The 14,473-nt window shown below is 40.4% G+C and overlaps 1 protein-coding gene across 1 annotated transcript in view; it reads right to left on the reverse strand.

Moving 5' to 3' along the window:
- Positions 1-8,320: 8,320 nt before the first annotated feature.
- HFM1 (helicase for meiosis 1) overlaps positions 8,321-14,473 on the reverse strand; it is an 82,262-nt gene continuing 76,109 nt past the window's right edge. The window contains exons 38-41 of the mRNA XM_075287178.1: positions 13,397-13,490; positions 9,719-9,818; positions 9,488-9,603; positions 8,321-8,378 (exon numbers count right to left, since the gene is read on the reverse strand). Of these exons, the coding sequence (XP_075143279.1) occupies positions 8,321-8,378; positions 9,488-9,603; positions 9,719-9,818; positions 13,397-13,490 (368 nt within the window). The remainder of the gene's footprint in view (positions 8,379-9,487; positions 9,604-9,718; positions 9,819-13,396; positions 13,491-14,473) is intronic.

Genomic DNA, 14,473 nt, shown 5'->3' on the forward strand with positions numbered 1-14,473 from the left:
AATGTGTAATTTATCTTTGCTCAGGCTTACGGTTCTTTTTCATTGTGTAGATTCTGTTTTGCTTTTTTTTTTTTCGGCAGAGAAATGACTGATGGTGTGATGAGAAATATAGAGGCAATTCCTAAGAAGAGTCTTACACGAGTAGGTGAGTCTCTGTGTGTGACCGAAGAGCTTCAGAAGTTACAAGGAAGGCAGTAACATCAGATTTGCATTGTTTTTGTCTTGTCTGTGTGTGATGGTTCATTGTTACTTTATTACAAACAGATCATGTTAAAGGGTCAGGTCGATTTAGGACACTAAACCACCCACAGGTCCTTATGAACGAGGGGTTGAGTGTCCCAAATAGAACCGATCCAACACTATCTATGGGAGCCTTCACACGGAGTTTACGCTCCGCTCATTCTGAACGTAAACTCGTTCAGAATGAGCAGCGTTAAAACAGATCCCATTGATTTTTATGGGTGCCGGCATACATGCGTATCACATTGAAAGCAATAGGTTAAAAAAAAAAGCCTCCCATTGATTTCAATGGGGAGCGCGCCTATGCCGGCACCCATAGAAATCAATGGGATCTGTTTTAATGCCACTCACTCTGAACGAGTTTGCGTTCAGAATGAGCAGAGCATGAACTCCATGTGAAGGCTTCCTATAACTGAATTAAATAAAAACAAACCTTAGGCCGGAGCCCCATGTTGTGAAAATCCACAGTGGTCTTTATCCGTAGTTTTTCTTTGCATCGATTTGCTGTGTGGGGCCTTATCTGTATAAATATGTACAAATGCCAGATGTGTATAAATACTTTTTAATTTTGATGTTACAGTATGGCTATTTGGAATACTAAGGACAAACTTTGACATAACTTCACTTTGTTTGACTTAGTGGGCGTGCACACTTGCGCCCATGTCCGCCCGCGGGGTGTCTGTCCTATTCCCCAGGGGAACTGCATAGGGGACGGCTTCCCAGTGGTCAGTTTTAAAACCCATTCATTTGAATGGGTTTTTAAAGCAAACCGCCAATGTCCATAGGCAGACTCTCTGCAGGGAAACTGTTTCTTTTGGACGGACACAAAGTCCTGCATGTATGACTTTGTGTCCGTGCAAAGAAACTGGTTTCCTTTAAGCAGATTAGGTTTCCGTTCAGGGAGTCCCCAAAAGGAAACCTGAACGCAGGTGCGGACCTAGCATTATAGACTCAAGTCCAAGACTCAAAGTCCAATAGACTCAAGTCCAATACCCGTGAAAATGCATACACCATGGATATAAAATGGCCATGAAAAAAATGGACCATTTGTTTATTCGTGAATGTTGCCTAAAAGTTGGGTTCACACTACCAATGGATTCCGTTATGATAGTTATGAAAGTGGTTACCTTAGGAAACCCGGGGACTCCATAGACTATAATGGAGTCCACTCGGTTTCTGCCTGAAAAGGGCGAAAAATGCAGAGAGGGGAAAGGAATCCCCAAACAGAGAGCCAATGCTGGTGTGAACCGAGCCTGAAAGATCTAACAAAACATACAGTAATAGAACATCAGGGGCCACACGGTGGCTCAGTGGTTAGCAATGCAGCCTTGCAGCACCGGAGTCCTGGTGTTCAAATCCCGCCAAGGGCAAAAAACCATCTGCAAGGAGTTTGTATGTTCTCCCCGTGTTTGCATGGATTTCCATCCCATATTCCAAAAAGACATACTGATAGGGAAAAATGTACATTGTGAGCTCTATGTGGGTCTCACAACCTAAAACCATAAAACAACCATAAAAAAAAAAAAAGAAATAGAACATCAAACAGACTCTCAAGAATGGGCATGTGAATAGACACATTGAAATCAATGTGTTCTGAAAACATTCACGTGATGGTTATTACAAAAATGGCAGCCAGATACGTGGCTGTTTTTTATTTTAAAAATATAGACCATCAAAAAATCAATCAAGTGAAAAGCTCCATTCAGCAATGATGGCATTACCAGAATGATGAATCCTGGATAGCTCATGATAATACCCCGTTCATACATCTGTAATGTGGGTCCTTTTTTGGTGCCTGTTGATTCATTCAATTCTATAAAACTTCTTTGCTCACACTGAATATTTCTTTGCTGCTAAATTACATTCTGTTCCTTACAATATGAAACTCTAGATTTGATATTTTTCTACTTCACCTTAGGAGTTGGATCCATTCATAATATATATGTGCAATGAAATACATTTTATTCAAAATCAATTTTCTAAACAGTTTGCAAAAAGTTGTCTGATTGTAGCTGGCAGGTTATGTTAGTAATACAATATGATAAACAACGCAGCTATATAAGCTAGAACCCGGGGGAATTTGTCAAATGTTCTCTGCCGGAATAAGTGCCGTGACACCCTGCTTTGAGTTGCTTTGTGGGTTTACTTGGCAGTGAGGAAGAAATTAAAAAAACAGCAAAAAGAAAAAACACCAGCATAAAAAGAATAATTTTTTTTCATCATTGTTTAAATTAAATATTGTACAATGCAGTATACTTGGCTATGTATCAGTCAAGGAAACCAACTAAGGCCCTATTTACATAAGCGTTCAGGTTTACACTTGGGGAGTCCACTTAGGGACCCCCAAATGGGTCCTGAAAGCAGCACTTCTCTATCTGCATAATTCATGCGGAAACCACATGGACCCCATTATAGTCTATGGGGTCCGTGTGGTTTCCTTAGGTAAACACTTTTTAATGCGTATAGGTTTCGGTTCAGGGGGTCCCCAAGTGGACTCCGGGTCTAACCAACTCTTATGGACCCAATGATTCCGGCATGGTTGGAATATTTTCTCTATCAACGTTGCAGAGAAATTTGTGCTGTTAGTTTCAGCGCCTGATATGCTAATTAGTATTGGGATGGAGCCGACAGACAGGGACCACCCACCTGACAGTACAGAACCTAATTATCATATCAGCATATTAGCTACACTGATTGCTCAGGAAGGGCAGGAGATAGAGAAAAAGCCAAATTGTGCCAGAATCAGTAGAGTGGTGCCAATGAAAGGATGCAAAGAGTTGGAGCTGGTGAAAGGTCCTCTCAAGTTATAGGAACTATTGTAGGATATATAGAAATTACAACTTGTCCTACAAAATTCAAGGTCCCATACATTTACCTTGAAGATAAAATTAAAATGAAAACGTTATGACCACTGAAATATAGAGGGGGAAGAAAAAAAATACAGGAAACCATCGCTTGACTTTGCAGACTAAACCACCAACCTGCCATTATACTGCTGGAGTTTAAGATACCGACAGTCTCTAGTACAGCATATACTGTATAGCATATTATATATGGAAACATACAGCAAGGCAGAAGTCGCCAGATCTCAGGTGGCATCTAGAGCAACACAGTGAAGAGGGATATAATGAGCCAGCTAAATCCTTGTACTTGGGTATGGGACGCTTCCCTATAATCTGTCATTTACATACACCACAGCAGGATCTCTGTGCAGAGGGGTAGTGTGATGTGCATGTGGTGCAGAATGGAAGACAGGGGCTTTTTTAGGAGAGCTGGACAGGGGAAGAGAAAAAATCTTGCCATAGCTCTGTTGGTTGGGAGGGGGACACAGTAGTGGAATAAGAGATGTTTGCAGTGGAAAAAAATAATCTCACTGCCTGTACAAAACACAGAGCAGACTGTAGCCCCAGGGACTGTCCCTGACCTTCCTCACATACTGCCCTACTCCCTGCAGCACTGATGCCACCCCTGCTGCTAGCAGAAAAACGAACCCATTGAAGTCAATGGAAGGCTTTTCTTTAAGAACTGAAATTCCACACCAAATTCCTCACCATTTTCTTCCATGTGAATGGACCCTAAAGCATCCAAGGGAGTGGACTCCCTCACAATTTTGCCTAAGAACACTGCTTTGAATAAAGAATGGTATCTAGATTTCCTCCAAAAATAACTTCTCCCAACTATCCCGAATCATGTTGGTGATGAACATTGCTTTTTCCAGTATGATGGGGCACCGTGTGCCAGAAGTGATAACTAAGTGGCTCAGATAATATGGAAATTTTTGGTTCATGGCCAGGAAACTCCCCAAGTCTCATTCCCATTGAGAACCTGTGGTCAGTCCTCAAAACTCAGTGATAAACCCTAAGCACAGATTAGACGAGAATGGGTTGTTATCAGTCAGGATTTGGCCCAGAAGATATCTAGCATGCCAAGGTGAATTTCAGGAGTCTTGAAAATTTAGGGTCAACATTGTATTGGCATAAACTTGTTGTGTTTGTCAGTTAAAGACTTAGGAAATGCTTAAAATTGTACCTCAGTAACCATAGAAACATGCAACTAAAAAATCTGAAAATACTGAAGCAGCAAAACTTTGTGAAAACCAAAATTTATGTCTCCAAACTTTGGGTCATGACTGTGTACTTGGCTCAGTTAAGCATGCATTTGTTACCAGAGATCCTATCAAACAGCTCTGGAAGATTATTTTCCTAAAATCAAAAGGATCAGGCAAGTAACCATGTCTAATGTGACATCTGCTCTCAACGAGAGATCTCACGGTTTACGTGGTCTACGTTTTTTCGTTTTTTTTCAGACGACTGATGTTGACTTGGAGTCGGACTGTACAATGTAAAAAAAAAAAAAGATAAAAAGACAAATAAAGCAAAGTTAAAACAAAAAAAAGGCAATACCATATCCATATCACAGGCTCTAGCCAAACTACCAGTGAGACAGCGCCACATAACAGTTAGGGTAAGTTCACACTGGGTTTGCTTCAAAATCCTGACCAAAAAGACAGCTCCCATTGAAATCAATGGGAGCCGCTTAGGTCTTTTTTCCGGGAGCCGGCTTGTTCCGGCTCCTGGATAAAGAGAAGCGACATGCTCATTCTTCAGGCGGATTCGCCTCGCGATTCACCCCGTAGACACTCCCTCCTCCCGACTAGGTTCCGGACCAGAAAAACCCTGTGTGAACTTACCCTTACTGTAACGGAGAGAGAAAACTATTTTGAAATTTTTTTTTAGTAATACTTTGTAGGTTTTCCCTCCTTGTTTTTGTTTTCATTTTGCTGGATACAAAAAAAAGAAAAACCAAGAAAAAATAAATACAACATAAAAATAAACCCTTACTATGTATCACCAAAAAAAGAAGCAAAAATTACTTGAATAAAAAAATAAAATAAAAAATTATAGCCCTCAAAACCTCATTTACAAAAAAAACCAAAAATTTGTCCGGTACTGAACACAAGAAATTATGACTAGAGATGAGCGAACACTATTCAAAACAGCCGTTTCGAGTAGCATGCTCACATAGAAATTAATGGAAGCGGCCGGCACACAGACTTTGGCAGCAGCCAGCCACTTAACCCCTCGCGTGCCGGCCGCTTCCATTCATTTCTATGTGAGCGTGCTACTCGAAACGGCTGTTTTGAATAGTGTTCGCTCATCTCTAATGATGACCATTCTTGTAGTGGTTAATGACCGTGCGAAGGATCTTTTTTTTAATAGACTCAAATCTATGGATGATGTGTAAAAATTAGAGATGAGTGAATATACTTGATCGAATACCTCCGTCGCATAGCTCCTGGTGCCAAGGAGGTGGGAGGGGAAGTAAATATTCGATGCCCCAGAAGTGTTTTTTGCACCGGGAGCTATGCGGCAGCAGGTATTTGATCGAGTATAGTCGTGCATCTCTAGTAAAAATGTGTACCCCACAAATGCAAAATGTCCCATTTCCACGTATGTTTTGCACATCATTGCTCCGAATAAAGCCTAATATAATCTCTGGACTGAATCCTGGTGCGATACTTATTTTCCGCTCCGGTAGCCAATTATTCACTGAGATCCAAAAATGTATTGTGATGTTTTCTAACTACTGTGTAACTAGGTGCGTAATTATAATCACCATGTAAATAGGTATGCAAAATCGTAATCACTTCCCAAGATATTATGCCGAGAATCTAATAAGTTATTATCCGCAGTTTTTACAAAGTGTCCTTTAAAACCCAGAATCTAATACTAGAATAAAGTGTCAATGACTCGGGGTAAGAAAGTCTTCGTCTGTTTACGATTATAAATGTTGCGTGATTAAATTGCGCGCTTAAAACTAACATTTGGAACATGTTGTTAACGTTGAATACCATTGTAGAAAATTATACCATAATTCAGAACACATTGCTCTTTTGTAACAAGAGCTTAAATATCACCATTTACAATACTTTTCGGAGGTACTTTTCCATTATTCTGAAGAGATTTTTTGTTCAAGTAAATTACACACTTGGATTTATTTATACCGTGCAGTCTCAAGGAACGGGCTTAAGCCCACCCCACCCAATCCTCATTTAATGTGAATTAGATGAATACATTAACACTTTAAAGTTACTTTATTGAGATTTTTACATTGCTTACAGGCGGTCTGATGCCTCCATTTATTTTGAAACAGCCAAAAAGCGTAACAAAGAGGTTTCTATGCTAATGCTAGCAATAAAGGTGCGACGCTTACAAACACTATATAAATGAATGAATATTGCTAATGTTGGCTAAAGCTGAATAAACACATTGGAGAGCGCATTTCGATAAGATGGAGGCTGCATTTAATTGATTCATTTGATAAACATACAATTTACACGTTACTAGGCTATGCAAAGGAGGAGAAACGGGCAGCGACATATCAGTACATGGCTGCAGCAAGCGAAGGTTGGTAGTGATATGGAGGCTGAAATACAACAGTATTCTGGAGATCTGAAGCCACTCTCAAATATCAATAAAGAATTGACTTTGCACATTGAAAACACTATACATATCTAATATATATATATATATATATATATATATATATATATATATATATATATATAAAACTATGACTGATCTAGGATATCTAAAGATAGACCTTGGCTTCAGCCAGCTCATACTATGCTCTAATGTTTCTGTGTGAGACTTGGGCCTTGTACAAATGGATGTATTATAGCTCAGTCCAACCTATAAGTTGGTTGTCACTGACAGAATTGTGACTGTACTGTTCTGTACTTTTAGTTTCATATGGAGAAATATGGAGTTTTCATTCTGTTATTTTCCATACAAATCTAAAAGGAAAACTACTGTATGTTCCATAATACATCCAGTGTGCATATGGCTCTGCCAATAACATGAGGCCATGCTGACAGGGACATAAAACGTCATGTGGTTATTTGGCAGATAGAAAATAATTGCACTTACTAATATAGTTACATTGATGTCCAGACTCCAATGCCCATCTCACCATCTAGGAAGCTCCACTTGCACATTCATCCTAGCACACACAGGGCCTCTTCTGTCTGTGGGGACTGTCTGTTTAGGGCGGTTCACATTTGCGCCCCGGTCTCCGCTTAGTGGGTTTCCGTCTTCTGCCAACAGGAGACGGAAACCCGACAGTCAGTGTCCGCCCGTGAGCGTTTTGTGGTCTCTGCAGCGAAACTGTTCTTTTTTTTTTTTTAACTGGACACAAAGTCCTGCATGTCCGACTTTGTATCCAGTTAAAAAAAACCTGTTTCACCGCGGACACCAGAAGACACTCAGGGTGCTCACGGGCGGACACTTTGTAAACCCATTCAAATGAATGGGTTTGAAAAGTGACTTCTGGTTTCCATCTCCTGTCCAGTTTATTGGGCAGAAGACGGAAACCTGAAAGCGGAGACCAGGCGCAGGTGTGAACCTAGCTAGGTATTTTAGCCCTCTGACAGGGAGGGGGGAAGGAAATTCTCTATTTGTGTCAGAACGAATGTGGAAGTGAGGCTTCCCCAGAGAAGAGGTCTCTAACCAGGACAATGGTGCAGATCTCATAATTAAAATGTATCAATTTTATTTCCAATTCCATTTGTTTCTACTCGCAAAAGGTACAAATAAGTTTTATATCCCATTTAATGGTTGTTGGGGGGGGGGGGCAGAAACAGAAAGAGCTAGTATCTATTTTGTAAACCAGCCATGAATATCACAAATGCATTGTACATGTTAGGGTGAGTTCACACGGAGTAAACGTGTGTATGCGGCATTAACGCGGCGTTTGCGCGCAACGCTAAAAAACGCGGCGTACACGCCCCATAAACGCGCCACATTGCGTGGCGCGTTTACTCCGTGTGAACTCACCCTTAGTGTTATCATGCACATGGTATTGATGTTACTGACAAAGTATGACATTTTATTGGAGTTTCCCACCAAGTAACACAGATAATACACACCAGCACTCTATACCTGTACCAGATTTTTCCATGAACACAAGTTTCCTAGTACATCTCTGTATCTATAACCTTAACTGATAACAAGAACAATAACTGCATTAATCCCATATTTACACATCCTTGCTTGAAGGGTTAATGGTACATGAATGAAGGTTAAAATATTCCATCAAATATTCCCATAAAGGCTTGGGTTTCTTCATCCAGGTTCTCACTAAAAAGCAAAACAAAAGGTAGAAAACAGTAAAGAACTAACCATTTGATACCATATGACTTGTGCAGAAATGGGGGGATACAGTGTAGTACCTCCAATGGGCACCAGCATTATTGTCAGCTGAATGAATACAGCTGCTTTATAGTGGCCATGCGTTGTAAGGACGGCATCGTCCTATAGAAGTGAAGGGGACAAGGCTGTAATTACATTGCATGGCCACTATGAAACAGGGGGCGTGTGATAAACAATGGAAGTGTCATGGTGCTTGCAGGAATGTCATGGCCACTTCAAACAGATGATCTTGTATGTTAGAAACTCACTTATCTTTTATTAATGACCAAAGCAGAGGTTCTCAATATATATACCTGAACAACTCTTGAGGGTAAGTTCACACAGAGTTTTTTGGTCAGGATTTTGAGGCCATATTCACCTCAAAATCCTGACCAAAAAGACAGCTCCCATTGAAATCAATGGGAGCCACTCAGGAGTTTTTTCCGGGAGCCAGCACAAGCGAGATGCTCATTCTTCAGGCCGTTTCGCCTCGCAATTCGGCCTGAAGACACTCCTGACTAGGCCCATTCATTGGGTCTAATCCATAGCAGAGTGCGCGGCTGGATGCCGCTGCAGTGCACTGGCTTTTAGTCGTGGATATCTGACTTTTGGATCGGAACCTAAGGCGGCCTTTGCCTCGGGTTCTAATCCAAAAAACTCCATGTGAACTTACCCTGTGTTTTTTTGAGAAAAAGCCAAGAGTGGCTTCATAATGAATGGGATATATATATATATATATATATATATATATATATATATATATATATATATATAGTTCATATACTTCTCCCTTCTGCTCAATCCTCTCCTGGCTTTGGATAAAAGAAAACGCAACCAAAATCTGCAACAACAAAAATGTGTTTCTTCAACGTGGGGCCCCAACCTAATAGCATCTTTAATATGTCACAATATAAAGGACATTAGTTCAAAATCATTTTACATTAAAAAAACCAACAGAACACAGAATTCTTTACAATGAATGCATGTTTGAGCTATAGTTACATACACTGGATCTGTGACTAGTAGGTTTTGTTCAGATTAATCTTCAGTACTTTTACCTTTCATGGCCTGCACTGACAAAAAAGTCACTGGAGCATTGAGCTTTATAAAACGGGGGAGAAGTTAGGTTTGAGAATCCAGTTCTCCCGGAGTATTGTCCTTCATTTGCAACTACCTAGATGATAAAAATGATGCATATTAATATAATATGAAACAAATGGGTAGACAATTGACATATCACTGCCCTGTATTACAATGTGAACGATGTGAAGAATGAAATCCGCACTTACTCTTTTATCTGCTTTCAGTCCGTATTTTAATATTTCAGAATCTAGGTAATAGGATTGTTTCTGACTATCTATATCCAGATCTGGTTTGAGATTAGAATATCTACAAGAATAAATATGACAGAGTTTTATCATAAATATCCAACCTATAGTACCCTTAAGGCTATGTTCACACTACCTTCCATTGCTATCATTCACTGCCATCTGCAGCCTTTCCTTTTTTGGGCAGCATGTTGTGCTTTTTTTTTGTTCCAATAAAAGTTTTATTTCTATATGGCTGTCTATAAGGATGGATAGAGGAAAGTGTTCTATTTGTAGACGTCAGTCTGGCAATCTTAATGTCTGTTGTTCTGATCCTCGACAGATGAGAACATTACAGCCTTAGTATGAAATAGGAAACGTGAAATTTGATAAGCTATGATAACGTGTGGTACTGTATATTCTGTATGTACTGCAAAACTCTGCAACTATCTACAATAATGTAAATAGGGCCGGCAGAAATAGTGTTGTTTTATACCATTCCACCTTCTTATAGTTTAGTACAGGGGTAGGGAACCTTCGGCTCTCCAGCTGCTGTGAAACTACAACTCCCAGCATGCTCCATTCACTTCCATGGGAGTTCCAAGAACAGCAGAGCAAGTGTGCATGCTGGGAGTTGTAGTTTTGCAACAGCTGGAGAGCCATACGTTCCCTACCCCTGCTTTAGTAGATAAACTCTGAAGTTTTGTTTTGGCCTGGAAATGGGTTTATACCTATCACAATGGTAATGGTTACATAGCTTACCCCTGTGATATGGTTACATAACCATATCACAGGGGTAAGCTATGTAACCATTACCATTGTGATAGGTATAAACCCATTTCCAGGCCTTCTCTCAGCCATGTCAAATTTGGGAATTTCACAAAGTCTTATTATAAACTGCACCATGAAGAAATATTCAGTCTATGTGTCCTCCGCAGATAGTGTTAGGAAGAACTTGAACTCCAAAGTAAATACAATTGTAAGTAAGGAGATAAACTTGTTCCAAGATGAAACATGATTTTTTTGTCTTTTCTCTGTGAAATCACCTTCAGCCTAATATCTCTATAGATCACCATTTATACACAGTATGTGGACAACTAGCTCATCTTTCCCGGGTCCTGGGCTTCTATTCTGTTTTCAGATGACTGACTTTCTGATGCACAATAATGAAAAATTGTGTGAGTGTTTGGAATTGTGTGAGCCTCTGTCTTAGTGCTATGTTCACACTTTCACATCAGCAGTAAGCAATATATTTTAGCTATTGTGCAGAAAAAGTGTGCATGAAGACAGGTATATAACAGCAGGATTTCAGTTGCTAACTTGTGAAAGAATACATCAGATTTTTTCGTAAGCAGTTTTGATGACAGACTTTCTCCTGGTGACTTAATATTTTTGCTGATGGCAGCTTAGATTAAGTAAAAGGGCTCGGCCTCCCCTGAAAAACTTCAGGAAGATTTTGATTGTTGTTGCTGCATTCCTAGAATGTACCTTTTATTTCTTTATATCACTGTGCAGGGCCAACTATTGTAGTCATACACTTCAGATATGGCAGCCATCAGTTATACACTATGTGATCAAAAGTATCCGGACACCCGGCTGAAAATGACTTACAAGTTGGTGGCGCCCTCCATCGGTAATGCTGGATACAATATGGTGTTGGCCCACCCTTAGCCTTGATGACGGCTTCCACTCTCGCAGGCATACGTTCAATCAGGTGCTGGAAGGTTTCTTGGGGAATGGCCGCCCATTCTTCACAGAGTGCTGCACTGAGGAGAGGCATCGATGTAGGTCGGTGAGGCCTGGCACGAAGTCGGCGTTCCAAAACATCCCAAAGGTGTTCTATAGGATTCAAGTCAGGACTCTGTGCAGGCCAGTCCATTACAGAGATGTTATTGTCGTGTAACCACTCCGCCATAGGCTGTGCAGTGTGAACGATCGTGTTGTAAGATGCAATTGCCATCCCCGAATTGCTCTTCAACAGTGGGAAGCAAGAAGGTGTTTAAAACATCAATGTAGGCCTGTGCTGTGATAGTGCCACGCAAAACAACAAGAAGTACAAGCCCCCTCCATGAAAAACACGACCACACCATAACACCACCGCCTCCGAATTTTACTGTTGGCACTACACACGCTGGCAGATGACGTTCACCGGGCATCTGCCATACCCACACCCTGCCATCGGATCGCCACATTGTGTACCGTGATTTGTCCCTCCACACGTTTTTCCACTGTTCAATCGTCCAATGTTTACGCTCCTTACACCAAGCGAGGCGTCGTTTGGCATTGACCTGCGTGATGTGTGGCACCCAATGACCTGACCACGTTCGAAGTCCGTGAGTTTCGCGGAGCGCACCATTCTGCTCTCTCATGATGTCTAATGTCTACTGAGGTCGCTGATATGGAGTACCTGCCAGTAGGTGGCAGCACAATGCACCTACTATGAAAAACGTATGTTTTTGGGGGTGTCTGGATACTTTTGATCACATAGTGTATCTCCTGACACTTCCATCAGGGCCACCAAACCAGTCTCTGACTCCTCTCATTTTCCACTGTCCGACTCTGATTCCTGCTCTGACATAGTCATAGTCATCAAAAGCAGTAAGGATACTTTCATTTGTTAACAAGTTAATGGCTTAATACTTAAGTAAATATAACAAACGATTCATCTAATTATACGATAATAATTCAAAATTATTATTTTATGTTGATGCCAGAGTCGGATTTGGTAACTTTTTCTTCTGCAATTCCCCTCAAAATTGGCCGGACTCCACAACTTGGACTCTACAGCCCTGACTCCCATACACATGCACTTAGCCAGACCGCTCTGTCAGAGGCTTATCTCAACTGAGAACAGAAGGACTGGGCATGCTGAAATCCAACAGCGCCATTCTAATCTATTCCAAAATGCTGCAAAAAATATGGTAAGCTATATAATGTTGCACACCACAGCATACCCTGCATTCTATTCTGAGATAGGGCAGTATAAGATTGGTGATAGATCCACTTTAAGTTGTCCAAGGGTTGTCCAGGATAACTTAAAAGCTTACTGGCGGCTGAGTGTAGTGTAAAAAATAAAAAAAGAAGCAATAGTTACCTACCTCTGCTTCTAAGTTTGGGATGTGCATCCCGTTTCCTCTGGTGCGCAGACTTCCAGGGCATGACGGCTGCAGCCAATTACTGACCTCAATGGTCACCTGATGCGTACTGGTGACATCAATGCTGATACATCACCAGTCTCCATCATGTGACAGCTCAGCTCAGTAACAGGCCGCATCGTACACATGAGTCTGTTTTTTGGTCCCAGTAATCTGTGCACCAGAGAGAATGGGAGTTGCACTACTTGTTTGGAGAACCATGGGTAATTTACTATCAAAACATATTGTTCAGGTTGACATCTACATTTGGCCCATGAAATATGCGGAGAGAACAGTCTTGCAAGCAGCACTTTTCTCTCCACATTTTTTGTGCGGAAGCCCACACAGACCCCCATTATAGTCTATGGGGTTTGCCGGTTTTCTAAGGTAACCACTTTTTTTTAAGTAGATAGGTTTCCATTCTGGGGTGTCCTCAAGTGGACTCCACGAATGGAAACCCGAACCGGATGTGAACCGGGCCTTAGAGCTGCATTTGGGATGTAAATGTTTACTACAAAATACTCACCTGAGTTGATGCAGGGAACTCAAATCAAAGTCCTGTTTTTCTCCGACAGTTGTCATTCTTGGTTGGTTCTTGTTACATGTAGCAGTATTCCAACCTTTGTAATAAATACAGGTATGAGCGGCACATTGTGATAGCTGATGTTACATTTACCTTGGTATTATAATGTAACTGGTATTATAGTCTAACAAGTCTCAATGGATGAAATTCATAACTTGCACCGATTAGAGTGGTGATGAGAATAAAATAGAAAAAAATCTTCATCTACTTTTCTATTACCTCATACCTAATTTTCTATTACTCTTTATTTACATAGTGCTAGCCTATGCATCAGCGCTGCATAATAAGTGAGAAAAGTATTAATAGAAAATATTACCGGCGCAGTAAAAAGCACTATTGTATTTCTCTGCTGTAGATTAGGATGACAGGATTGCTGTATATAGGAGAGAATCAATAACTACAGTAATAACATCACTTTAATGTAAGAAGGCAAGATACAGGCGGGGCAAGTTGGCTCCTATGTACTAGGGGTCTAGTGTCTAGCTGATGGAGTATCAAGTGCTGCACTGACTGATGGAGCTAATTTTAAGGGATGTTCTCGCAACCAAATTTGGTGTGGATCTTGCTACGAATGCTGTGACTTATTAAGGACCAGGACTCGTTTTTCAAAACGGACATGTGTCACTTTACATGGCAAGAACTTTTAGACGCTTTAACATACATAAGTGATTTTGAGACTGTTTTTTTTGTGTCACATTATACTTCATGTTAGTGGTAAACACAAATCAATATTTTTGTATTTATTTATAATAAAATAGGAAATTTGATGGAAATTTGGATAAAATCGCAATTTTCAAAATGTGAACTTTTCTTCTTTTCAGGCAGATAGTTATACCACCCAAATACATGAATAACTATTATCTCCCATATCTATTCTTTATATCAGCATCATCTTTTGATTCTCTTTTCATTTATTTTGGATGTTACAAAGCTTACAAGTGTAACAGTGATTTTCAAGATTTACAAGAAAAATTTTTAGGGGCCACTTCAGTTCTGAAAGGAATTATATAGGCCTATATA

This window comes from Leptodactylus fuscus, chromosome 9, assembly GCF_031893055.1.
Source record: "Leptodactylus fuscus isolate aLepFus1 chromosome 9, aLepFus1.hap2, whole genome shotgun sequence".
Classification (NCBI taxonomy): domain Eukaryota; kingdom Metazoa; phylum Chordata; class Amphibia; order Anura; family Leptodactylidae; genus Leptodactylus; species Leptodactylus fuscus.